Below are 27,721 nucleotides of genomic sequence, written 5' to 3' on the forward strand. Positions count from 1 at the left end.
ATGGAGGAGGAGATGCAGCCGGCGGAGGAGGGGCCCAGCACCCCCAAAATCTACAAGCAGCGGGGTCCCTACAGCGTCCTGAAGACCTTCCCCGGCAAGCGGGCGACGCTGGCCAAGCGCTATGAGAGACCCACCATGGTGGAGGTGCCCCGCGGGCGCGGAGCGGGGCAGCCCTTCCCGCACGCCGCCGAGCCGCTGCCCTACGCGCCGCACGGCCCCTTCCCCAACGGGCCCGCCCGCCCCGGCGCTGCCCCCGGCGCTGCCCAGGGCCACCCCCGCCCGCCGCCGCCGGCCCCGAGCTCCTCGGGCCGCTACGGCCCCTGCCCGGCGGTGGCGGGGGGCGGCGGCGCGGAGCTGAGCGCAGGTACCTGCAACTCCTCTCTCTCCTCCGCGCAACTTCGCGGGGCACTTTGCAGCAGGCGGGAGCGGGATGGGGGCTGCGGGCTCCGCCGCCGATGCGCGCACCCCTCTCCCGGGCGGCTGGCGAAGGGCGCGACGCCCGCGGGGTGCCCCCGCTCGGGGCCGGCGGCGCCCCGGGGCTGGACGCGGGCGGGGACGGGGCGGGCGGCTGGGTCCGTCCAGAGGTCGGGCATCACTGAAGTTCCCGCGGCGGGCGGGGCCGCTGTCCGGCCGGCGTCGCCCCGGGGCGGTGGGCAGGGGGTCGCGGCGGCGGGGGCTGTGCGGGCAGCCGCGCAGGACTTGGCGGAGCAGGCGCCGCCGGCCGGTGCGCACCTGCGGGAGGGAGGGAGCCGCTGCCGGCGGGGGCGGACGGGGGGAGCTCCGGGCCGGCCGCTCCGCTCCGCTCAGCGCCGCTCCGCTCCGCCGGGGAGGGCGGCAGGCTGGGGCCGGCTACCGGAGGAGCTGCTGGTGATGGAGAGGCTGCTGATAGAGAGGTGGTGATTTTAACAGAAAGAAAATAGATCGGCTGCTTGCCTGCACCGTTTTCATAAGATGCAGTGACAAACAGGAGATGAAATTATTTTTTATTTTTTTCTTTAAAGGTGTAAGATACCGAGATGCTGAACGCATATCTTTCCTCTAGTGATGGCTTGGAGTTAAAAAAACACGTAGATCTTGATATGCAACCTAAATTTGGCATCAGGAAATGGGAAATTGCATCTTTAAGCAGAGTACAATCAAAAATGAATTACAATAAATCCTATATAATTGCATAGGTCATTCTCTTTAATGAGATTTTATTAACCTGACTGTCAAGCTTTTGAGTCAGGCAGATATTTTATCTTCTTCAACTGATAAAAGTGTCAGCTATAAACCACCATATAAATATTCATAAATCTACACATCTGTGGCAGCCTATCAGCATCATTCTTTTGGACATTAAAAGCATTCTAATTACTTTCTGTCTAGCAGAGCTGAAATGCTGCCTGTTATAGTATGTGCTTGGCAGGCATGATTGCTTTTGTTTGCCATCACAAATAGCAGCATCCTATTTTATATACTGATGGTCCAGAATATATTCAGGGTTTGACTGAACAGGATGAATATTATGAAGCACCATCTGGTTTTGATAACATCGGGTATATTAACTCATCTGTTAATTTTTGACACATCATTGATTTATTTATTTAGAAAAATTGGATCCTGTTTTGGTATGTTGCTGTTTGCCTTTGTAACAAATGTGATGACATTTCCTTACTAAACAGGAGATACACTAGTTAATAGGATATATGGCTATGTTTTAATGCCTGTTTTTGCTTAGAGGTAGCCTTGTACTGGATGAATTCAGCATGTCTTGTTCCAAATAATTCAAGTACTTTACCAAAAAAGTTTAACACTTGAATAGATTAGCCAGAGAATTCACATCTCTGGGGCGTAGTTCTGTGATCCGTGGCAGAAGGTCGTCCTTCTTCATGAATTTTTTTCTTATATGAAATGCCCAAATGGTATTTAAGTATTCTTTGTGGCCGACAATCAAAACACTGATGATAAATGTGACACCTACATTTCTTTACAGAAGCAGATTATGCCCTGGAAAGCATTTGGCTGTCTGGTAGATGATATATGAGGCCATATTCACAGCAAAGCCCTCTGGGCTTCGATGAGCAGAAGTTTGGACTTTCTTTTTCCTGGGTACATTGTACTAACCAGGCACCAGAGCAGGCTTCAGAGCTTGTCTTTGATTTAGTTCTATGCTAAAGAGAGTGAAGGAATTGCCATTCATGTACCAAAGTTCTTTGAGGTCCCTGTCCCTTCAACTGCACATTCAGGCTTTACTTCAGGTTCCTGTATGGGTCGCAACTTACCCTTTGCTCAGGTTTAAGTGCCAAGAGAAACACAACAGGAGAAATCAAACCAGAAACTTGCTACAGTGTGTACAAGTAGTATTTTGCACAAGTTGTTACCAGAGGTGGCCCACAAAGTTGGAAAGGGGACTGGAGCACCTCCCTATGAAGACAGGCTGAGAAAGTGGGGGCTGTTCAGCCTGAATAAGAGAAGGCTGCATGGAGACCTCATAGCAACCTTCCAATATCTTAGAGGGCCCACAAGGAAGCTGTGGAGTGACTCTTCAAAAGGAACTGAAGCAACAGGACAAGGAGTAATGGGTTCAACCTGAAAGATGGGAAATTTAGGTTAGATATGTGGAAAAAATTTTTACTGTGAGGCTGATGAGGCACTGGATCAGGTTGCCTAGAGAAGCTGTGGATGCCCCATTCCTGGCAGTGTTTAAAGCAAGGTTGGATGGCTCTTTGAGTAACCTGGTCTAGTGGAAGATCTCTCTGCCCAGCAAGGGGTGTGGAACTAGATAAACTTTAAGGTCCCTTCCAAGCCAAAACATTCTGTGATTCTATAAAGCAATAGACAAGGTTTAGATCTCCTGGGTATTTTAATCCCAGAGGTAGGGATGCTTTGCTGAGCTATGTGCCCATCCTTCCTGCTTGGTGATGGAGTAACACATGCAGCTTGTTCCTGGGAGCTGTAGCACCGCTAAGATGAGCAGGAAGCTAGTTGGGACCCCAGTGCTGTATGTATGTGAAGAAGTCCCATTGTCCAGAGGTTTGAAATGCTCTTAACTAACATGTGAGCCAATTTAATAGCACAGGCTGCCTCTGGGGAAGCAGAGTTGGGGTTTTGCCCCTGGAAAGTGAGAGCATTTGCATGTTCCCCATGCACAGTTGCCCTGTACTTTGGCCAGCACCTGTGGGGTCTCTGGGCTCCCCACAGCAGCAAGGGGAACAGGCTCAGAACACCTCTTTTACAGAGGTTAATCTCAAGTGGTGGGTGTTGTGGGGAGGGACAGATCATCCCCTTAGTAGGTGTCCAGCTGCACGTGCATTCTCCACAAGGCAGTCACCATCCATGATGTGCACACTTTTCCCACTTAGTTTATCCTCAGGACTTGGCAGGTGCTTACTTGAATAAAGGGGTGGAGTGCTGTAGAGCAGTTTTGTAGGGATACCCACTTCCTAAGTTCAGTTTCAGAGATACCTCTCTTTTTGCTGATACCTTTTCATTTGTGCAGGCAACAGTGAGCAAATAGCTAGTAAAATACCACTCCTGGGATGCCTAACTCTGTGCCAGCAACTTAAACACTTCATGCATGACATTTCTGGCCCCTTGGGATTCAGAGCTCCAAGTTTGCTTTTGAAAGTGGGCACCCTCAAACACAGTCACGACTAAAGATGCTTCCATATTTTTGCAGCTTTTTCTAATGGTTAGAACTCTTCCCAAGAGTAACCAGATTTTCCCTCAGTTGCTCTCTAAGAGACCACTCTCACCTCCAGACTCCAGCATAATTGCAGGAAGAGGGGCTAGGGAAAGGAAGAAAAACAGGAATTCTCCACCCAGTGCCATGGTGAAAAAAAAAATTAGCTCAAGATCCCATCATGCAGGGAAAGATCCTGCATGAGAAATGTCATCTTACATTGAGGAATGTGAAGCTGCACTGCAACACAATCCTTCTCTCTCCTCTAGAAGTTACTCTGACTGCTGTTGCTGCCGTGAGCCACATGGATGGATTCATTCAAAGCACCAGCAGATACACATTTTCTTCTGCAAAATATCAATTCTTTATTAATCTATCCAGAATATTTTCCTGGCATGAAAACTATCTGTCTTTGGTAGTATGTGCATTGAACAGTACCATAATCCACTAAAGTCCTTTTCTGTAGAAAAGCATGATGTAGACTTTACAGTGAAGCTTAAAATTTAGGGTGGGCTTTCATGGAAAGCAGAGGAAGAAAAGCAGGACTGGTAACACCTGATAGCAGTGCCAAAAACATGGCATATTTAAAGTTACTAGTTAGTTAATAAAGCTCTGTTATGCCCAGACAGAAAAACAGTTTGTTCCCTAAACAGCAAAGATGAAGATCAGTGTTTTGACCTTACCTTAGAAATTGTGAGCCCTCATCTGGAAGCAGATCTCTCAGATAAGTACTGAAATGGCCAGACACTTGTAATCTTAATCCACTGGACTGTCTCGATGATCTTCATGCAAAATGCCCAAGAAAACATTGCATAGTCATAGGAGGTGTCAAATGCTCTCAATTTTGTGACCTAAGCACAGATGGTCATATCTAAAAATATAATGACCAAGTCTCTATTCTTGGATAAAGGGCAGTTTGAGGGGTACCAGGTTGCTGCCCCAGGATCTCAATTAATAAAAATATTGTAATAAACAGATCAAGAAATACAAATAATCAGGTGAGAGGGTTGAGTCACTTCAAGGTGAAGAGAGATGATTGAAATTGCTAAGGAACATGAACGTCACAATCTCACTGAAAATTAAATACCAATGAATACATTCCCTGCAGGGGAGAATGTATGGTATTCAGACCCATGAAATACTTATAAAGATGACCTTTTAAACCAGCTGCCCAAGAATACAAAGGGCAATTTGGAAAAGCCACAACCTGAATCCAGAGCCACTGAGACCCAACACAATGTTTATTAATAAAGCTGTCTGATCTAAGTATTGCAAAGATCCGTAGGTGTGGGAAAAGCTGAAGTTATACCTGCCAAATTTTTCAGGCATCTTTTCTGATGCATTAGTTAGTGTAAGTTATCAGACTGAGTTTCAGACATTTGCTCTGACTAAATTCTGTTTTCAGTCTGGCAGTTAAATAGCTAAGAACGTCCCCTAGTCCCAGTGTCAGTGAGAAAAAGATGTGAAGATGAATGCTGTATCTTAGCTGATTTGCCATGTGATAGTATCTTCTGGTTGCTTGCAGTCTCAAACAATCTAGTTAGGAATACTTATGCTTTTAGCAATTTAATCCTGTTCTCTTAGCACTTTATGGGTCTTATCCAGCAAGTCCACCTCCAGGCAAATGTCTAGTTAAAGTCAATAGAAGTTCTGTACGACTAAAGACTCTGGGGTCTGAGACATTAGAATTACATGGTTGGTGAGCAAGGTAATAAGGAAAGGAATATCACAATAAGACTTTAATAAACTGCTTACACTGTTTTAGTCCAGTGCAGTGATTTCACTAGAATCCTACTTTCATAGAAAATACATACATTATATTAAATCAATTAAGAATCATAGATTGGTGTTTATTCAGTAGTAATCACATAAAAACAACTTTTTGTCATTTCTTAAGTGATTAGACATTGCACAGTGCTTGCATTTCTAATTATAGACAGTCTGTAAAAGCTGAAATCCCAATTTCTACAATATATGCTAAATGGGCAACATTTTTTTTAATCTATCATAAGAAATAACTGCAGTTATCATTCTCATTTAGGGTTGTTCAGACAGTGGGTGTGTGCACCACTACTGGTGTAGAAGTCTCTTCAAAGCAGAACCTACTTCAGCACAAAGACAGATATTTCCAGAATATGTGCTGAGAGCATCCCTCACTATTGCTGTCCAGCAGTACCCAGAAAAAAAGCATTTGTGCATCTCTGGGTTAGCCTTTCAAATGAGCCCTGCTTTGTCATGGCTCATTTTTATGTCTTTGAGTAGAGGTTGAAGTTAAAAAAAAAACAGTAATTGCTGTTATTGTGTCTTTGTAATAGATCTGATACTGAAGATTAAATCAATAATGTAATTCCTGTATAAAATTTCAGTTACATTTTAAACCATTATCACAGTGAACATACCTAATGCATTAAATTTTAAAACAAAACTAATAATTAATTTAATCTTTACTGATGTTAATGTGTATTTTGGTATTCTTCAAAACTAGTAATTTGAATGTCAGGTTACTTTTTGCTGTTCTTAGAATAAATATTGGAGTAACATCTCTTATAAGAGTCTAATCCCTTTTCAGTTGTTTCATTCATATCTTGTCCCCATGCAACAAGAATATGCAAAGAATACATAACTCTTTTGTGAACAGAGACAATAATGATTAAAATACAAACAGTATAGATGATTTCAGGTCTGGAATCAGATTATAGGATTAAAATGAATGAAAAAACCATTCTCTAGTAAGATTGCAAAGTTACAGTCAATATCATCCTGTAATAATTTTAAAGGGGAAACGTGGAAAGAAGTAAGACAAAGAAAGCACATTTTGGGGTTGCTAGTGATGCTTGAATTTCCTAGTTTCCTTTTGGTTTATCAGGTCTCAGCTGGAAAGCTGCCATGTCACCATGATTCTGTCCTTTTAATTCATATTACATCTCCTGTGTTGTTTTGCAGTTGCATTAATTTTAAGGGTTAAAGACAGCTGGCCTTAGGTTAGTGTAGAAAAAGAGAAGTTGAGGCAGTGGGTAATGGACCTGGCACCTCATTGGCTCCCACTTGGTGCCTGTGCATTTCTGCCCTTTGGAGTTCGTAGTGTGGACAGAGGGTATTGCAGAATGCTTTGGATCAAAGATGTGTTGTAGAAATCTGCCCTCATTAGTCTGAACCTGTCTCCAGGAGTGTGACATGGCTCATAAACACAGGAGGCTGGTGGCAAGGATGCTTGCAGTGGTCTTAGGGCCACTCCAGTCCTTCCCATGGAGCCCCTGGGCAATCCCTGCATGGCCCCAGGCAGCCTCATAACCCAGCACTGCGCTTGGGCTTGCTCTGCCCACCTCAGGTTCCTGTTTTTTCAGTTAAGTCCTCAGCAGATCACATCAGGGTTTTGTGCTGGGGAGGTCTCCTCTGGCTGCATTCGAGACTGAAAGTATTTGTATGCTGCTTCAGCCCTGCCCTCTTTGCAGAGATCCGGAGGATGGTACAAATGCAAATTACTGTTGTTTCAAATATTCTTCAGGTCAGCTGTACTGACCTCAGTGTAAAGTAGATTTTCCACTAGACAGTGGTGGATCTTAAAGAAGTGCTGTGAAAAGTGCCACCCCTTAAAGGCCTGAATTCTGAACATTTCTGTTCTTTATGTATTATGAGTGTGATGAGGCTACTGATGAAGTTACGGTAAATGAAGGTCTGAGGTGCTTAGTCTCATGTATCTGTAGCAGGTTGCCTTTTCAAAAGTAAATGCATTTGTCACTTTCTAAAAGTCAAGCCTGCCTGAGAAGTGCTCTCCAAAATTGGCAGTGCTTTAACCTACCAGTCTTTTTTTTTTCTTTTGCAGAATGTTAGTTACATCTGTTTAGATACCTAGAGGAACTTAGCTTAGGTAAAAAAAAAATTTAAAAGGCACTGTTTTTACTGGGGAGCCTAACAGGTCATGTCATAAATATCTTGGTCATTTTCTGTCTAGGTCCAGGAAGTATTATAGCAGCTTCAGCTACACATGTAGACATTGCAGAAATGAGCTATCCTACTCTGTAGGTTTGCTTGTAGCTGCTATTGCTCCCTGAGACATGACACCTCCTGTCATGAGAGGCAAAGCTGACTAGGTGCAGCACGGCATCCCTACCCTACTTCCAGAGCTGAGCTGCTGTCTCCAGAAACTGCTGCACAATCCTATGTAGAGTTTCCTGATTGTATGCAGAGCATCTTGAAGAACTCCACTCTCCACTGTGCCATACTGGCCTGCCCGCAAACCTGTAGGATGCCTTTGCTTGATTTAAGAAGAGGGGTTTGTGCTTATCACTCTGAGTAGTTCCTGGACATATCTGGAACCTAGAGCAAAAGGAACAGAAGCAAAGTCCATAGAATTGAGAGTCAGTTGTGTGGAGTGTCCTGTGCCCAATGTCAAACAAGTGCATCAAAGACAAAAAGGAGAAGTAACAAAGCTTGGAAGCCTTGTTGGAAAGGAACTGGGCATAGGACAAAGGTATGGTGCAAAGTCCTACAAATATATACAGATAATGCCCTCCAGCAGCTTGAAATAGGCTTTCAGGGCACTACTTACGTGAACTTGTAGCAAATTGGATGCAATTTGTATTTTCTTGCCCATTTTCCTGACTTAATCCCTCTGAAAGAAGATGTCAGTAAGCAGTGTCTATCATCACAATGCATTTCTGATTAACAGCAAGGGCACAAGGGCACTCTCAAAATAGAAACAGAGTCAGGATTGTTTTAAATCACAGTGTTGCAGAAGTATTAAAGCAGAAGCCACAATTTTAATATGTTCAGGAATAAAATGCATGCTACTGTAAACAGTTGTGTACATTCATCGAGCTGCTACTGCCTGGCATAACCTCTTGCATTAGGTTTCTGTGATTCATCTTTTCTTTTGTTGCAGAGAGTCGAATGATTCTGGATGCCTTTGCTCAACAATGCAGCCGGGTTCTAAGTCTCTTAAATTGTGGTGGAAAACTGCTGGACAACAATCACTCTCAGTCCATGATTTCTTGTATAAAGCAGGAAAACCCAAATTATAGTGAAAGACAAGAGCAATGTCAGCTCGGGAAAATGGTCCATAGTCAGACATCAGACATTTTAGACATAGAGATGCAGTATATGCAAAAGAAACAACAAACCTCAGCCTTTCTGAGAGTTTTTACTGATTCCCTTCAGAACTATTTGCTTTCTGGGAGCTTCCCTTCTCAGAACACCTCATCAATAAATGATTTTAGCCATTTGGCAGATGTGGATCCACTTTCAGCCTCTCCAGTACACACTTTAGGTGGATGGACATCTCCAGCAACATCGGAATCTCATGGTCATCCATCATCTTCTACACTTCCAGAGGAGGAAGAGGAGGAAGAGGAAGAAGGTTACTGCCCTCGGTGTCAAGAGCTAGAGCAGGAGGTAATTTCATTGCAACAAGAAAATGAAGAGCTTCGTAGAAAGTTGGAGAGCATTCCAGGTAAATAAGCTCCTGCCATGTAATGTTGCCATTCACTGATAAAAATAATGTGGGTAATATTTCAAGTTCTAGTAATTTTTAAAGGTCGCAGTCATATTAATCAAACACTGGAATTTGTCTCCAGCCAAAATTCCTATAGCTGTACCCAGTGGAAAATTACCTGCTGATACTTATCTCTATAAATATTGAGTCCTACACTAATAAGGGGTGTTCATGTGGGGATGTACTTGTAATCCCAAATTCCAAATATCAGTAGTGGTTTGTCAAAGTAATTTCGAACATTCATTACTTTCATAACTCTTTAACTGTCTTGTTCTTTAATTGACATTGCAACTTATAAGCCAAATTCCCTTTTGGGGCTCCTTTTTTTGGTTACTGTTCAAAGTTACATCCATAGTTTTACCTGAAATAATTTTCACTTTTACTTTGAACAGTTTCTCTTAAATTGCTGCTGGCTTAGTGAGAAACATTACTATGTCTCCTCCCATTCATCTTCAAATAAATCTGGAAAAAAAAAAAAAAAAAAAAAAAAAAAAAAAAAAAAAAAAAAAAAAAAAAAAGCAAAAACCAAACAAACCAAAAAAAAAACCCCAAAAACCTAACAACAACTTTTCTGGTTCAGCAATACCTAGAAGCCACTGGGAGAAAGAAATCAAATAGAAACCCCTTCTCTGAAAAGCTTCCCTTGCTCTTTAAACCTAGGACCTCTCACTATTCAGGTGAGCCAAGGTACTTGAAGAGTGGTATGGGATAAGGACCAAGTGTCTTGGACCTGTATTTTCTAAACTTTCAGCACAGGCAAAAATACCCCTCAAATAATAATACTAAAAGCAAATTGGAGTTTAGCAAAGAAAGAAGCATACAACATGCTTTTGACATATATAAACACTAGGGAACTGTATCTTTTTTACCTGATTTGAGGTGCTTAGGGTAGATCCATGAAAAGTTCATTGAACTGATCTCTGAATGGCAGAAAAGCATGTCTAGTACAGCATGAGCTGCGAAGATGCTAACTATGCAGAAAGGAAGAAGGCAGTAACCAACTACTGCCCCAAAGTGTAGAGGCAATTGCAAAATCTGAGCAAAATGCAAGCAATAGTCTTCATAATTCTTCTCCCCAGGTATCAGTGATGTACTATGCATTATTTATATCACATCATGTTTTTCTTTTGTGCATTGGTCCATAGGGATACTGGCAAATCCCATAAGCAGCATTGTTCAGTGCAAAGGAAACCCAGAATTTAGAGTAACTCCCTCACCTCTCCCAAAAACATAGAATTACCATAACTCGTGCCCTCTCACTGGTTTCAGCAGTGATTAGTACATCATCTGGTACTGCATGACAAAGGCAATTGTGTGGACTTCAACTCCTGTGGAGTCCTACCTTCAGGTGTGTAAGACCAGAAGTGATCCTGTAGGGTCTGTAAGCTGACTGACAGCTTTCATTCAGTCCCCTGTACTGAACACCATCTTTTTTTTTTTTTTTGATTTCCACTAATGCATAACTTGTATTTGACTCAAGTAGTATCTCAGAAAGCCTCCAGTCTCTGGTAAGCATTGGCTGTATCTCTTACCTGACACTTGGTTCCAGTGCTTAACAGGTGAAAATAAGTGCCTTGTTCCCTGCCTGACTGCCTGAAATCAGCTTTTAGCCATTGACTTTTATGCTTTGCTGCACTAAATGAAGTGCTCTATAGGTCTTGGTACTTCTTCTGATTGAAGGTACTTACAGACTGAAAGCTGACTTAATTTCCATTTTAAATAAACAAAGCAAACAGTACTGTTTGAAACTCCTCAAATTACTTGAATTCTTCTTTGCAGTATTTTTCTCCCCTTCTGCTAATTTCTTTAAAATCTGGGCACTGGAAATGCTTGCAATATGTTCCTATGAGCCTGATCAAAGGTGAATAGACTCTTCACTTGCACCCATGGTTTCCCTGGTGGGTTGTGCAGCTGAGCTTCTCATTCTGTGCACATTTCTTCCTAAAAGTACACACTTAGTATTTGTCTGTGTTCATGTACTAAGTGTTCCAGATTGCTCTGACTGTCCCACTTGCCCACTATTTGCTGATTTGTCAATTTCCATATCATCCAGAATTTTTCAAATTGTTTTTAAATTAACTTTGTGATACTGGTTAGGAATGTTGAATAGTTTTGAAGATGTTGTTAGTCCTTGTTGGGCCTTTCTAGAAACATGTCTGTTAATGATGATTCCTGCAATGGCAAATATTCGAGATGTCAATACCAGGTTCCTAATGTATATATGATTTGATCTGCTGGTGTTGGGTGTTGCTGCTTTTGCAATCAACTAACTCATGGTAGTAGGTAACATGCCCTTCAGGAGTCTAGGTATCTTATATTGTTCAGCCCAGCTTTTCAGGCGAATCTATGCGCTTATCAAAGAATGACAATCAGGTTAGTCTGGCAAGATCTACTTTCCATAAGACCATTTTGGCTGGAATTAATTATATTCATATTCTTTAGTTCTTTGTCATTTGAATCTCGTTGTGATTGCCTATATTTTGCTAGGATTAATGCTGGGTTAAGCAGCAAGTATTTACCTGGGTCATCACACGTACCCTTCATCTCCATTTAAAAGTGATAAACGTGCATAATCATAGTCATTTTATACCCCCCAGGAGTCGTGAAACTCCTTGTTAACAGTGTATCAAAGGAAGCAGACAAACATAAAAGATGGAGGTAGGACTTCATCTGCCAACATAAAATCATCATCAGATACATCTGCTGCTTTCTGGTGACATATCCAAATAGATCTGAAGTGACCCATGTGTTTGCAGAAGTGTTGAGAGCCACAGAAGGTCCCTCAGATTTTGCCACATGGTAGAACAGAGATCCTCAGGCAGTCACACAGCTACCACTGAGCAAAGTTAATCAAAAATCAACTAAAGGCAATGTCTAATTATTTTTGTGTCTAGTGTTCATTTTGCTCCTGTGAGCTTCTACTACCAAAAAAGCTGGCAGAAATTTTTCTGTGACTTGAGATGCCCAGCTCTGTATGTAAACAGGAGCTTGCACTCCTGTGCCTTTGTGGGGTTTTTTTGGTTTTTTTGGTGGTTTTTTTTTTTTTTTTTTTTTTTTTTTTTTTTTTTTTTGGTTTTTTTTTTTTTTTTTGCCCATCAAGATGTTGCATGCCTCAGGAGGGAAACAGAAAGCTCTCTGCAGAGTGTCAGTGTTGTCTGCCACCATCTATCACATCAAAGTCATCTCAGAGCACAAACTTTCTTCCCTGTGTGTTCATCTACCTCATGCAGGCCATCGGCTGGATCAGGGAAGGCAATGAGCGTGGTGGAGAGGCAACCAAGGCAGCAGCTAGATGAGTGTGAAGGTTGCCATACTGTCTCCATCGAGCCACTGAAAGGGCAGGATTTTTTATACATACTGGTTTCTCTTCCCATCCTTGGGGGAGCTAGTCCAGAGCTGCTGGATGAGGCTGGCAGGGGACCCTGTGGGGCGATGGCAGTGTGCACCATGCCCTCCCCACAGTCGCTGCGGCTCCCACTAGCAACTCTGCCAGCAGAATATAAAAACACCAGCCCCTCCCTTCTGCTGTATAATATGAATCATTTTATCCTTCCCCTGAAATACTTTGCATTTCTTTTTTTTTACTTTCCATATGCAAAAGCCCTTTTAAAATCCATGAGAGTTTGCGATCTAAAAATAGTTGCCGCTATACATCTCTGCCTGAAGCTTTGCAAAGCAAGGCTCACAAAGAGGCTTCCACAAAAAAGAGTGTTTTCTCTGCAGATGTAAAGGCAATGACATTTTCTTCTTTTTTTAACAACTATTACAGAAGACATATCCTCCTGTAGCTTTTGGACACAGAAAATAAGATTTTTCAGTTTTCAGGACTCTGCCCTGTTGCTGTAGAGCCCTTCAGTTCTGTAGGATCTTTTTGCCTGTAGCCTAGCATCACTCCTTGGCAGATCACCACTGGAGAGAAATTATTACATGGATAAAATATCCCATATATTTTAGATGCTGAATGGGTAGATTTTTTTTTCTCAGAAAAACCCCATTTGATTTGACTGAAACAATACTTAAATTTGTGTGAAAACTTAATTGTTCCAGCTGTAGAATAAATGAAGAAAAAATCGTATTTCAGTGCTTGGGGTTTAAAGCAGTGCAACTTCTTTCAACTTGTCCAGTTTTCCCAATATCTTTTTTTTAGGGCAAAATATTAACCAAGCATTTTCAGTTTTCAATTCAACTGAATGGAAAAGAAGTATTTTCATTCGGTGTGTTATCGTGTCTTCTTCTGAAAAATAATTGAAGTTTAGGTAATTCCTGGAAAGAGTTTGGCAAACTCATCATTGGCTCTTTAAGGTTTTGAGATCATTAAGAACAAAACAAAGTAATCCATCCACATGAGAAGAAAAGTGTCTCCTAGTTTCTTTCCTCTGTATAGAAATTACTGTGGCTGTGATACTTTCCTAGCAGTGAATCTAAAGACATATTTGTGGAGCTGCATACAAGACATGGATTTTAACCATGAGGATAATAAACAGTTCTTCATTATTATCAGCATGATTTTCTCACACTTATTTATCTGAAAGGGAGACATTTCCAGGTGATTAAAGCAAAGGTCTATAATCATGAGTTAGGTGCTCTCAGCTTTGCCGCGTGGTTTTGGATAAACCAGTCTGAAAGCAGTGAACAGGTATAATTTAGTAAGTATATGAAGCAGTATGTGACAAATACAATGATTACTTTGTTAGGCCAGCAGCAAAAAAAACGCCAGCAAATAGCAGAGGGATGGGGAAGGAAAGGAAAACCCCCTCAAATGTTGAGTCCTGGTCACCTATAGAGCCTGCATTCATGGTGGCTGGAAGTAGCCAAAGCAAAGTGGGATTTGCAGGTAGAGTTAATATCAATGTAGTTGAAAAAGTCAGACAAGTTTTCCAGGAGGTTTTGTATGCCCAAGGCTTGACTCTTCTTCCTGACTATAGGATGATATAATAAAAGATATTACTTTTCCCTACAAATCCTGTCTCCTTTATACTTTCAGAGCCTCATGTTTCCAAAGAGCCTACCACAGCCACAGTACAGATAAAGCAGCCATCAAGGGTTATGATGAACAATTTTTCATGTCCTTTTTTTTTGGTACTTTTTCTTGATGTTCAGATTTAACCACTTCTTTGGTTTCCCTTGATGTTCTGGATGTTTTGGTCTGATCTGTGGCCTTGTTCTGCTCTTAAGCTTCAAAGTGTGAAGTTACTGTGAGAAGAGAGAGCCTCGAGCACGATCACCCAGTGTTTGGCACAAGAACCCCTTTGAATTTGTAGCACGGCTTTGCTTACTGCTGGGGGTGACAGCTTACTTTGCTAAACCAACCTGAGTACAAAAACTTATTGAAACATGTAATTGCAGCAGACCAGGGCTTGCTTTATCTGTGTTCTCTGCGTTTCTGGATACAAACCCACAAGAATTCGGGAGATCAGGTTTCTCAGCCAACTTGGGAAACCGGAGCTGATGGGAGTTTTGTGGGGAGCTGCAGTTCAGCCTGTCAAGGATGAACTCCCAGGTCTCAACTTTGGCTTGGCCTTTGCAAGCAAACCTTTGGTTTTTACATAAACTGCTGTGCCTTCTCACAGGGGACTTCCTGGTTTCCCTGTTAGTTACCAGCAGTAGAAATGTGTAGTAGAGGGGTTTACAGAGGATGTCCCTTCCAAAGGGAAGACTTCACTGCTGAACGGGACCACAAGAAGAGGCTCCTTCTAATGGGTAGAAGGAAAGTGAGAGAGCACAGACAAAAATAAAAGCCACAGGAGCATGTGGCAGCATCACTTAAATGAGGTGCACAGCTGCCTTTTTTTTGTCTCTTTTAATCTGTTGTTTATGCAGAGGTGGCATATGGGGCATATGGGAGGGGAACATTCTTTTTTCTGGAAGAAATCTATTGCAAAAGAAAATTAAAAGTACAATGGCTTTTCAGATGCAGATTTATAGAAATTAAATTATTTGCCTGGAAAACACAGCTGAGAGGGATTTTTAAAGTAATGGGATATTTGCTTGAATTTTTCTCCCTTCCCTGTTTTCGGCTGGCATGTAGGTCAGTTTAGGAAATCTTTAACACCCTCCTCCTACACATTGTGTCAATTCTTTTGATTTCTGCTCTATGCTTTCACTACAAATGGGTGCTGGTTTTATTTTACCATCCAGTCACAAATATCCAAATTTGCAGGCTCTTGAGCACTGAAATCAGTTCCTCCCCATCTCTCCTTGCCCCTTGCTGTTTTTCCAGCTCATCACACCCCAAACAACTTGCCTTCGTGGACCATCCACGCAGCTTTTGCTGGCTTTCAGCTGACTATTGAAATAAATGACCATATGAGCTAAAATAATCCAAGCCATGCACACTTGTCCAAATCTCAGGCAGCAAAGGCATCTCCATTAATGTTATAAGAAATTCACACAGCCCTGTGGTCCGTCAGCACGTTCCCTATCATTTGTTACATCTTTTTGACAGTCAAGCATCAATTTAGAAATGCCCTGCAATGAACTCGGAGAGAAGCGTCGCTCAAGATCAAGTGAAGGAGGACACAGTGCAGTGCTGAGCCAGTCTTAGCTAACAGCTGCTGGCCTGAGCAGGGTGGATGTAGATGTATGTACACTCTTCCCAATGCTCCTCCCCTCTGGTGAGTCAGAGGTAAATGGTCTTGAGTACTAAGGGATTCATCTTCTGCAGAGCACCAAGAGGAATACTAGCCAGTGTCAAATACAAAATCTTATTAATGACAGAATAACCAGATTTCTTACTGTCTGTTTATGGGGCTGAGACCACTGCAGAGACATACAGCCAAACTGGGAGTGAGCCATCCCTTCTCACTGGGACTGTCTGATGCTGCAGGAGAGGTTGGAGATGCACTTTATTTACCTTGGAGATGTGCTGTATTTACAGCAAGCCCAAGCATCTCTTCACAGTGCTGTGCTTTGGCAGTATAAACAGCCCTGGAATGTTTTACACTGGAGGCTGCATTTTTGGGAGGATAAATGAGAGTTCTCATTTTGACAGATACCAGTGTGACTGTGTCCTGGTAACATTTATAATGAGCAAAAACCCAGCTCAAACCAATAATAGGGATGTTCTTGGCTTTTCATAAAAGTTTGGAAACAATTATTAGAGGCAAAGGTTTAAAAAGAAAAAAAATAGAGTAGGTGATAATTGGGAAACATTAAAAACATGTCACTTAAGGCCCCAAAAGACTTATCTCGGAGGAAAAGTATACTGTTGGTTACAAAACCAACCAGTTTGGAGGGAAAGTAAAGGAAGAGTTAGAAACATAACAAATAGATTAGAGGGGAAGTTTATGTGATGCTAAAAAGCAGTTGTATCAGTGGTAAATTAATGATTAAAATCAAATGTGGAGCATTGTCTAGAGAACGCTTTCTTTCCCTGGCAAAATAAAGGAAAAATATGACATCCTAACAACAGTGTTGGACCATTATCAGACAGAAATAGATTTTATCAATAATATGGAACTGTTCATTGAGTATTTCTGTTCTGGTACTTGTGAAGGGTAGCATGATGCAGTCACACCAATATAATGATGATGGTAAGCAGGTAGAAATATTTTCCATTTCCATTGTAACTCTGGGTGTTATCATCCATTCATCAGCAGCTTCATGTGGGACTGCAGCCTCAGCTGCCTGTCCCAGCTGCCTCTCAGTGCTGGGACACTGAAGAGCAGTAGCTTTTTGGGCACCACAGCTTTTCCTCCCTAAGTGCACATCGACTTATTACCAAAGGCACAAGGCAGCTGCTACCAAAACGTCATGTTTTCAAAACCATGAGGTTTGGACGACTTACTTCAGGAGCTAAACCTAACATGAAAAAGACAATTCTGACCATAATTTTTCTTTATGCTTTGTAATATTTTGGATGCTTGAGAAGACTGAAAGATGGAAATAGTATCTGATTTTTTTTTTTTTTAAAGGATGTGAGATGTCCTGGATGATGGTGGTTGCATTGGCCTGATATTGAGCCGAGACAAACTAATTGCACAGCTGAAGCCAGCTTCAATTAATAGAGTGCTAAACCAGAATAATGGCATTAGTACCAGGCTGCATCTTGCCAAATTATGGTTTTGATGAGACGAAAAGTTTGGTTGATGAGTATTGCAGGATATTCAGGGTGTTACGTAACATTAAATTACAAAACAGGATTTAAAAATACAAATAGATTTGTGTTCAGGAAATTCGGGAAAACTGCCATGATGCAGTTGAATTTCTGGAGAGATGTTTTTTGTGAAACTGTTCACGGCCCATGTTTTTAATACTTTAATCCATGAGGGAAAGCATACAGTCATTGCCTACAGCTTGCAAGAGGCGCAGAGGTAGCTGTGAGAGAGGAAGATTCAAGGTGACAGACCTGGCCAATCTCTGTGTATTGGGGCACAGAGAACATGGCTCTGCTTGGTTTCAGCCCCTGGGAAATGCACTGAGAAAGGCGCTGAGTGCTTTCAGGGCACTGAGAAAAGCTTTTTGAAGTCACAGTGACTTTCTGCCTGGGTATCAATGCACAGCATGGCCAAAAGACCGACGGCCATCAGGTGTACAGACATGTAAGTAGGTGTAGGGACTCCACTTTTAGCAGGAGCCCAGCACCTCTGGAAGGTCAGTGTTGGGCTTAGGAAAGAGAAGAGGGAGAAATTATTTTACTACTAAGTATGTAACAAGTAACAGGCATTTTCCATTTCTTTTCCAAAAAATTTTGTGAACCCCAGTTTGAAGGAAAACAAAATGTGGACGTGAAATAAGGTTTATGTTCCTGTGGGTAGAAGCTGCATCACTGGGAGATGACTGAGTTCTGTGGTGTTTTACCCACTGATGCTGTCTGTGGCAAGGAGAATTTAGTCCAGGGAGTCACTGTGCTGTGTGGCAGCTCAGGCTGAGAGATCATAGCCTGAATTTTGTCATTGGCACAGTGCATGACCACTACAGTCACTGTTCAACTGATCATTAGAAATTAGGATTCTCTGCAGAGAAAGCTGTGACAAGCTGTGCTGAATAAGCACTTGTTACAACATACAGATACCTAGAATAACAACAAAGTCTTAAACTTGGATAATAACAGCAAACACCTGCCACCTCCTACACGTGTCCTGGGTAACATCTTAGTCAGACCAGCGTTCCCTGGCACACCAGGTTCCCTGTAGGCTCTCCTGCTACTTTGCCATCTTCAGTGTCCATTCTGAGTTGCACTTTTAGAAAGTAAAGGCTGTGGAAACTTCTTCCCTAATGGGCAGGAAAATTACTGCCTCCCCACAGGCTTTCTACTAAATCATAACAAGTGTTATCTTGATGTTGGTATCTCTCCCACTATTTACAGTAAGAACAAATCCCTGTTGGTGATGTCCTGATAGTGGGTACCTGCATAAACATGCAGAGTATCAGCCCATGGGGCTATGATCTTGTTAACCCTGTAGAGACCCCATCAAAATAAACAAAATAAATAAACTGGTAGACTTAAATGATCATTCATCTTCCCAGCTGGGACCCCCAGGCTCTTACAAAGTTACATTTCCTGAAGGGTTTGGAGGAAACAGTTTTCAACAAAGAGAATATCTGCAGAGCCATAAGAGGGACGCAGCAGCAAAACCAAAGCTTTGACTCTCCACCTTGTGCTGCCCTCTTTGTGGTTTCTTCTAGGCTTCAGTTAATATGGCAGCCCAAGAAGTCTGGATTTGCAAGTAGCACCTGGTGTTTGAAAGGCTGAAGTTATTTGTATCAACAGCAAACTGTGCTGTGTCATGGCTTTAAAGTCAGAAGTGATCAGCATCCTCCAATCACTACAATGATTAAAAAAAAAGCATACAATGCTCAAAACATTGCTGCTTTTATGAGGGTAGAAGTTTTTATAAGCTTTGGCCAGCTTTTAATACTTTCATGTTTCTTAGTGGTAATGAGAAGGCATTTTATCAACAGCATAGAGTTCAAGTAGAGCTGCACTTCATCTGCTGGGGACACAACAGGTTAAGTAATTTCCTGTTGTCTTCTCGATTAAGCCCCATCCCCTTGGAAGAACATAGGTAAACACATCCTTGGATAGCCTGCAGTGAGATTACTTACTGTGTGAAAAAACAGAAGCAGGAGTAAATACACTGATGGGTTGTCTTTACAGAGAAGTCAGTGTGGGGTGCAGTAACGTAGAAATTTATTCATCATATCAGGCACTTCACATGACTTCTGTATGCAGACTGCTGGATGTAACTCCTCTTATCCCATGGTAAAGGGTCTGTTTTGCACAGAGTAATTTTGCTCTGCACACTGTCTGCCTAGACAGGGGCATAGTAAGCTGTGTGGTGTGAATGCCAAGGAAATAGGGCAAAATACCCATAAATCCTACCTTCAGACATTCTGAGATATTTCAGTGCTTGCTTTCAGATTGCCAGCTTAAGATAAAGCCCAAAACACCACATTTTTTTCAGGTGTAAAGAAATAATAAAATACCAAGAAATAGTAATTGGAAAAAAGGAATGTAAATATTTCTTCTAGGTTCTTAGCTGAAGCTACGATTAAATCTGAATACTTTACAAAAACAACCCTTTCAAAATGTGAAAGTCATAAGGTACCTTAAAAACTGTGCTTATTTAGTCTTGCACAAGTCAGTTGTAATGTTGGATTAATATCTGTTTAATTCTCCTATGGTGTTTCAGGCTCAGGAGAAAAGAGCTGTATTTCAAAAATACTCCAGAGTTAATCAGGGATGTGGCAGCATCTGCTTAAGAGAGACCCATAATTGAATCATCCCTAATTAACCTATCACCTCAACAGAAGGGAATAGGATGTTGGTACCACTACTGAAATGGATAAGAGTGATGGGAATGGAAAGGGGGGAGGATGAGGGCAAAGAGAGATAAAGCAATTTGCCTAACACCTAGTTTTATAATAAATTTGGGAGGAGGGAGGGAGTAGAAATTGGCGTATACGAGTCATTGAATCTCTTTAGTATATTTAATCAGACTGTAGTTTCAAAAACATTTAAGCATATTTACATGTTAATCAATGCATTATTTAGGTCCAATAAATGTTTCCTCCTTTGTATGATTTGGGATTTTTACAGTATTTACAGATTTTTTTTTTTCTTACTATCATTACTGCTGATCTAATTTGTATTTGTAGTAATTATAATTTCAAACATGGGAAAAAAACCCTTTGAAAACTAGTGGGCAGAAAAATAACAGTAATTTTATCTATAGTAAGAGATCTCAGTATAGGCAATACAATACTTGTACATTTATTAAATGAAATATCTTCACAAATCAAAATGAGAAGTATTTCCTATTTGAAATAAATCTCACAGACATAGAAAAGAGATACTAAGGAACACTGCTTGATTTAATATTGTTGCTCTGTTTTATGCTTTATAGCTAATATACAGTAATTGCAATTTGTTTCATGCAGTGCCCTGCCAGACGGTTTTAGATTATTTGAAGACCGTACTTCAGCATCACAACCAGCTTATGGTACCACAGCCAGCAGACCATCCAACCGAGGTAGTGTACAGTGAAAACAAGCTACATCTCTTTCTGCTTGATAATTCATTACGAACATGTAGGCAAATAAATCAGTAGGCATTTAGTAGTAAAAACAGGTTAAAAACTGTCATTCTTAAATACAGTAATCCCCTAAATGGAGGAAACATAGCATTAGTATAATCTAGAGTTACTTTACTGAGCAGTACCTAACTCCCTCCATCAGCACCAGGTGTGCTTGCCTTGCCTTGGGTAGTTTTTTTCTCCTCTTTCTTCAGAAACACCATATTTGTGGGTAGAATTTAGGCTAGGACTATCTGGTGACAGCTTTAGCTGCGTGACTGAGAGTGGCTGCACGTGGCATGCAGCAGTTCAGGGTGTATATCACTTTGCTCCTCCATTCAGTTGTATCCTGTGCAAATTGATATATACACATTTATATTTATCACTAGCTGTTATCATTCAAGTATATTCCAAGGATTCCTTTTCCTTTTTTTAATGCTCTTTTGCTTAACTAAAATTTTCAAGTACTGTAAAAACGGAGGCTGTTCTGTAATGTCTCACAAGGAATAGCTTGTCACAGTGCGACAGAACTTTTTATTCAATTGAACACACAGATATTAATCTTTTATTCATAAATTTCATCATATACAAATACAAGCAGAAATACATTTGTATTTTTGATTCTTCCTTCAGAGTCTGCTTATTTCATTTCTGGGAAGTTTTATGTTTGTTTTAGTTTAATGACTGCTGGACACACCAAACCACATCATATATTTACCGAGAATGTTCTGCCCAGAAGTGCTTTACTCTCTGAGGAAGCAATGAAAGTGTATCTGCAGCAGGAATCCAGTAATTGTTTAAGAGAGTAGCATAACATTATATCATGCCTTGGAGAAGAATGAGGAAAAATATCCTACATTTCAGGGTAAACAAGAGAGAAGTGTTATAAAATTGAGGCTGAGGAGTTACACTACTTAAAATTTATTACCCTCTCCTCAGTTAACAGCAATGTGAGCTCTCATGAAATCTAGATGTTGGGCCTTTCTGCACCCTATTTTCATCTATGCTATATATACACACACAGAATAGCTTCTAGGATAGCTTGCTGCTTAGCAAAGCCACCCATGAGCATCTGTCCTTAATGCACATGAGCAAGCCTGGAGCCTAACCCTGTGCCATTATGGGCTTGCATTGCATAAGCCAGGTCTGTCAGGACTTAAAAGCAAGGCAGTAGCTACAGTTACCTGCAGCTTATACTTTGCAGTGGTAACAGTAAGAATGGTCATTGCTTCGGTAAAGGGTTTTTTTAATAGGAAAAAAATAGGTTTCAGAAATCAAAGGTAGGAAAATAACTTACTTTATATAAAAGGGATGTGAAGCTAGCTGCTGAAAAAAAATTAAGTACCAGCATGAGGATCACATGGTCCTTTGTACTGATGTAGTGGAACAAACCAAGGGAGTGCTCATGCCAGCTTCCCCTGGGACAGAGTGGTTGCAACTACTTCAACATAAGAGTATATATTACCTCCAAAGAGCTTTCCATGCTGCTCCTCTGCTCTTCTTCCTTCCCCAGCTCCTTCACAGTGTTGGAAGAGGACAAGGAGCTGGACTGGATGGATTGTAATGTTCTTCCATGGCAGAGCTCTTCAGACTTATTACTGGCTTCCCAGGGGATCATGTACTGGGCAAAACCTAAAGCAGCTGCCTGTGTCATGAATGGAGGGCAGGAATTGACCCTGACCTGCTTGCATTGACCTGAGGAGATAATGAAGTGCAAAGAGAAAGCCCCAAATTTAACAGGAGTATACTATAGGTGAAGGGTGTTTCTCTTAGGGGTTACAAGCTTGAATTTATAGCTACAGGGGAGTGAGTGAAGTGTTGAGGTGTTTGGGGGAGAGGCCCTTCAGACAGACAAAGCCCATCTCTTCCCTCACGTATTGGCTTCCTTTGCAGCGTTTTGGGTTTGTCCGTAGCTGCTTTTGCCAGCAGCCTGTAGCAAGGCAAACAAGTAGCAGACAGCCACACAGGCTGAGCTCCCAGTGATGCTAACTCCACTGGGAGGTGGTGTTATTCTAGATCATACAGATTATCTAATTATAATCTCAGCACACTCTTCACTAATTTCAATCTTCCATATATTTATCAAGCTTGCAAAAAAATTAAAAGCAAATACCTGAGGAAAAACTTCAAAGGTGCTCTCAAGCTGTCTCCTAAGATGCTATAATAAATATGTGAAAGAAGGCAAGGGTAGTCCTTAAAATAGTTTTCAGATATCAAAGGCCTGGAAGTGAGAACTTTGCAGCAGCTGCCCACAAGTGTGGCATGTGGCTGAGCACCTCACTGAGCATCAGACTTGGGTTTCTCTAGGTCACTGCAAGCTCCTGTCGAACCTGAGGGCTACACAAAGAGCTCACTAATTGCACTTCCAGATTTATGTGGTTTGGTAAAGAGTTGCAGCTGTAAAAGTGAATGAGTCTCTAGGAGGGTGTGGTTTGGGTTTTTATTGTGTACTTCAATTACTTCAAGCATATTAACAGTACCATCTTACATTAATTGGGTAATCCTGAACTATAGTGTTTTATGGGCAACAAGAATTAAATACAATTTAGGTACAATTGACTTAAGAGGGCTTATAAATGTGTGTGGATTTCAGGAATCCCCGTAATTAGTCCCACAGCATTCATTTAATGTTGGAATATTGAAGCACACAAATTAAGAAAGGTTAAAAGCAAAATTTCTTTCCAGCTGACACAGTGGCATTTCTTTAAAGCTATAATTTGAGTTAATACAGCATTCATTAATAATAATGAAGCTTTTAGTTTTCATCGTTGCTTTACTTATTTTCTTTACATTTTTCACAGTAACATAATTGCTGTCAAGTTTCAGGTGTGTTCTACAGAAGTAATAAATTTATTATAAAAATAGACCAAAAGAGTCACCTCTGAAGTAAACTATTAGCTGTGATGAAGTGATCCATTTGATCACGGTCTTCAAAGACCCTTTTTATGCATTCTATCATATTAAGAAGAAACATTACACTTAAATAGTATGCCCAGTTGCTGATTCTTAACTCTTTTTAACCTGCTTGTGAATGTGGAAATTATCAATAGCTACATCTCTCAAAATGTATTCATTGTACCTCACCCAATCTGAGTTCTAGAAAATGGAAATGTAATTTTAGAAGTACTCATTCTCTGTAAGAGTAATTACATGTTCACTTTGGGTTGTGTTTCACTGTCAGTGTCGTGGATAGTTAAAAACGTATCTTTTATTGCAACTGACATCTTCACTTATTTGCCTTGTAAAATAAGCAACAGAAATATTTCATTTTTCAGGGGAGTAAGCAGTTGCTGAACAACTACCCTGTCTACATCACTAGTAAACAGTGGGATGAGGCTGTAAATTCCTCCAAGAAAGATGGACGACGGCTCCTTCGCTATCTCATCAGATTTGTTTTCACAACCGATGAGCTTAAGTACTCATGCGGCCTTGGAAAAAGGAAAAGGTCAGTGCAGTCAGGAGAGACAGGTCCTGAAAGACGTCCTCTGGATCCAGTTAAAGTAACATGTCTCAGAGGTACTGCATCTTTTCGCTCAGTGTCCACCATATGTGATCTCATTTCACCACATTGGCTCTGGCTCAGTAGAAGCATTTTTGGCTGACAGTTGCAGAACTAGAAGGGGTTTCACAGGCAGGTGACAAGCACCCAGAAACCCTCCACTTTCTTTTCATACATACATACAAATATGTATGTATGTATAATATGTGTGTTTTGGGTGTTTTTGATGAGAAAAAGCAAGGCCTCTTATTTAAGAGAGGACCCAAATGCAAGGGCACATGACACTAATACACTTTAAAAAGCAATGAAGCAAAACCGGGCATTCCTGATTACACTATTTTATAATAAGCACAGGTAATTTGTTACCACCAATACACAGCAAAACCAACCAAATAATAATTACAGTCCAATGTCTAGTAAGGATATGATGCACAAGAACACAGGGCATCATTTGAGTTAGAAGCTGAGTTTCAGAGTAGGTTTGAAAACATCTTCTAGGGTCAAGAATATTGTCAGATTAATTACAAAGTGTACATAAGTTTGTTGTCAAGAATATACCTTATTTTTTGGCATACTGATGCAACATTGCCTGAAAATGTTAGGGAACAACTTTCCCCCATATTTAGCCTGAAAAGGGCGGAAAGTTTTGCAAGTATTTCACAATGTTAGAGAGTGATGATATTGCACAGAAAGGGTACAGATTGAAAAGCATGTTGTGTACTTTGGTTTCCTAAAATTGTTTGAAAAGGCTGGTAGCAAGCTTTATAATAAAACATACAAAACAGGAGTTTTTAAAGCCAAAGTAAAAATATGTTTTTAGTTTTGACTTCTGCATTGTATACATGCATATGCTTATTATTTCTTTAATTAATTCATAGTTAACTTTATAATAATTTTTGAGCACATACGTGAAAGTTTGGTTGAACTAACCTCAAGAATGTTTTACTAATCAGTGCAATGTAAAAAGCTATATTATGGTCAGTCAGTGATAAAAATATCTTCACTCATTCAACTGGAGTCCAAAGTGGTTATACCCACTTAGGGTAGAAGAATCCGACAAGGCTAAGTAGATAAAACTTGTGATTAGGGTACAATATTGATGTAACCAGGTAATGAACTCAGATTTTACTTACAGACAAATTAGGCAAACAAGCTCTTTTTGTACTACAAAATAATCTTTTAAGCTGCTGTATGAGACTCTACCAGAACTCTATCAGAGCTAAACTGAAGGGCAAATCCATCATACACCATGCTGCAGAGGTCTAGAGTGAGATTCAGAGGCCCAGAAGTTCTCCTGGAAAATGAAGGCTGGATACAAGTACTTTAGCATTTACTAAGTTACTTTAAGTATCACCTAATAATTTCCCCACAAGCACATTTACTCTTTTCTTCCCCTTTCTCTGACCCGCCTCCCAAGACTAATAGTAAATTCGCCTGCACAGGGAATTTTGCTTGTGGCCAGTCTCTTTTCTGGGGTCTTGGACACACAGAACGTGGGGAGCACTCCTTGGGACAAAGAGAAATGGTAGTTTCTTTAATTATCAGAAGCTTGTAGAGGAAGCCAAAACATGCAGTATGTAATGACCAGCTAAGAAAGCAGAGTAGACAGTTCTCCCTTTGGGCCTTCATGTGTAGGTGGGAACATGACAACTTTCTCCAGTGCTGAGAGTTGGCCACTAGCTCCTACTCATTTACAAGCCAAGGTAACAAGTGTCTGACTAATTCTCAACCCAGCTAATTATGCCTTTCCACCATAGCAGAGAGCGCAAATTGGTTCTCTGTCTGCACTCAGAGTTTAAATATATATAAACATTTTTAATATACTCCTACAACTGACTGGTGTCTGGAACCAGTTTTAAAACATCCTGGCATGCTTAAATTACTTCTTTACGTGGTAACCGTTTCTCTGAGAAAAAGATGCGTGTGGGGGCACATGTGAACATAACTAGGTAGGAATTACTGTTGCCTGTGTGGATTTCCAGGGAAATGAATTTAAAACAGAGATCACTATCACTTTTGCAGACACACTGCTGGAGGAGCTATGCAAAAATCACATTCTAATTGTCCAACAGATGAGATACCTTGCAGGCACAGGAACTCATGTAAAAGCACAGCATTCCCTGTCTGGAGATGTGGTGACAGTAATGAAGTTACCTTACACCACTTACTGTGCTGTTGGCTTGTCAACAGTAGAAAATAGAATTTTAAAATATCCTGGGACACACAATGCTGCATGAGGGAATAACTAATGTTACAGAATAAATAAGCAGCTCCGTTTGTATATGAGGTACAGAGTATCCAGTATCTCTAATAAGATGCCCTCACATTTAAAATCATATTTGGATGTTTCAAAGTCCAAATACACCTATTTGAGCTATGTCTAGCAGTTACAACTCCAGACTTGGCAGGGCACCTCCTGCAAGTCTGACATATAGCACGTCAAAGAATCTGAAAAATAAATTATAAAAAATGTAATCATCACATACAAATAGCTGCATGTGGCAGCAGCAGCTATTTAAATGGCTAAAATGCATGTAGTACAATTCATTTTCTCCTGCATTGAAAACTATTGCAAGGCTCCCCAAATCAGCTCTCTGATCTCATTTAGCTATTTCTAAGGACAAATTAGTGTCTGAAAAAATAAGTGTAAAATACAGGGAGATGAAAATAGCAGAGCTGAAAAGAAAGATATCCCAAACAGACAGGAGCACCAAACTGAAATAAAGGCAGTGACATATTCTAGCAGGCTGGTGGCTCCTGCAGGTTGTAGGTGCTGAAGGAGCCAGCAGAGGGAGGTCAGAAAGATCCAACAGCAATCACCTTGGGGTATAAATACCAACAGTTTCTAATTAAATATGTCCTGGCTTGTGTTAGCTTCTACACATATTGCACGTACTGAATCACAGCCTTCACTTCAAATTAGTTCTTTGTATTTCCACAAAAAGGATTTTATATCCAGGTCCCATGAGTCACCTAGGTAGCTCAGGTGTAACAACATACACTGCATGTGGAGAAACACACTTATGCAGAAATAAAATAGGTCCAAGTGGCATTATCATGGCATCCCCCATAAGGCTTTACTTCTGCTTAAGTAGAGCAGCAATACCTCCTTTCTTATTTCCCATGAGCTTTTGACACCTGGGCAATACCAGATGCTGCAAAGACAAGTTGCTTTTAATCCTCGCATGTTTTCCTGCAGAGTTCATTAGGATGCACTGTACCTCCAACCCAGACTGGTGGATGCCATCTGAAGAGCAGATAAACAAGGTGTTCAGTGACGCGGTGGGACACGCGCGCCAGGGCCGCGCCGTGGGGACTTTCCTTCACAATGGCAGCTCCTATTACGAAGGGACTGACCACCCAGGATCACAGGACGAAGTCTTCAACAGAGGTATGCAAGATGGATCTGGAGATTGATGGCAGTGAGAGCCACATCGTACAGCAGCAGCAACCACTTAATTTAGGAGAGACTGTTTGTTAAACATCCTTAACCCTGCTGTCATTTAGGAGTCCAAAGCATGTTTGAACACATACTGCATACGTTTCAGCTT

General features: G+C 41.2%; 1 protein-coding gene across 1 annotated transcript; it reads left to right on the plus strand.

The window, feature by feature from the left end:
• On the plus strand, positions 1–27,710 carry BEND4 (BEN domain containing 4). Its single transcript, XM_053975228.1, has 5 exons — positions 1–364; positions 8,547–9,113; positions 20,538–20,629; positions 23,947–24,187; positions 27,370–27,710. Exons 1-5 carry the CDS (start codon positions 1–3, stop codon positions 27,585–27,587), a joined length of 1,482 nt encoding a protein of 493 aa, XP_053831203.1. The 3' UTR covers positions 27,588–27,710.
• The last annotated feature ends 11 nt before the right edge of the window (positions 27,711–27,721 follow it).

The sequence above is a fragment of the Vidua macroura genome, chromosome 4 (genome assembly GCF_024509145.1).
Source record: "Vidua macroura isolate BioBank_ID:100142 chromosome 4, ASM2450914v1, whole genome shotgun sequence".
Lineage (NCBI taxonomy): Eukaryota > Metazoa > Chordata > Aves > Passeriformes > Viduidae > Vidua > Vidua macroura.

What these genes read in the sequence shown, in the direction of transcription:
- BEND4 (XM_053975228.1), top strand. Translation starts at nt 1, where the DNA reads ATGGAGGAGGAGATGCAGCCGGCGGAGGAGGGGCCCAGCACCCCCAAA. An exon ending in AAAGTTGGAGAGCATTCCAG is followed by an intron (nt 9,114 to 20,537) that starts GTAAATAAGCTC and finishes TGTTTCATGCAG; the next exon opens with TGCCCTGCCAGACGGTTTTA. An exon ending in CAGCAGACCATCCAACCGAG is followed by an intron (nt 20,630 to 23,946) that starts GTAGTGTACAGT and finishes TTCATTTTTCAG; the next exon opens with GGGAGTAAGCAGTTGCTGAA.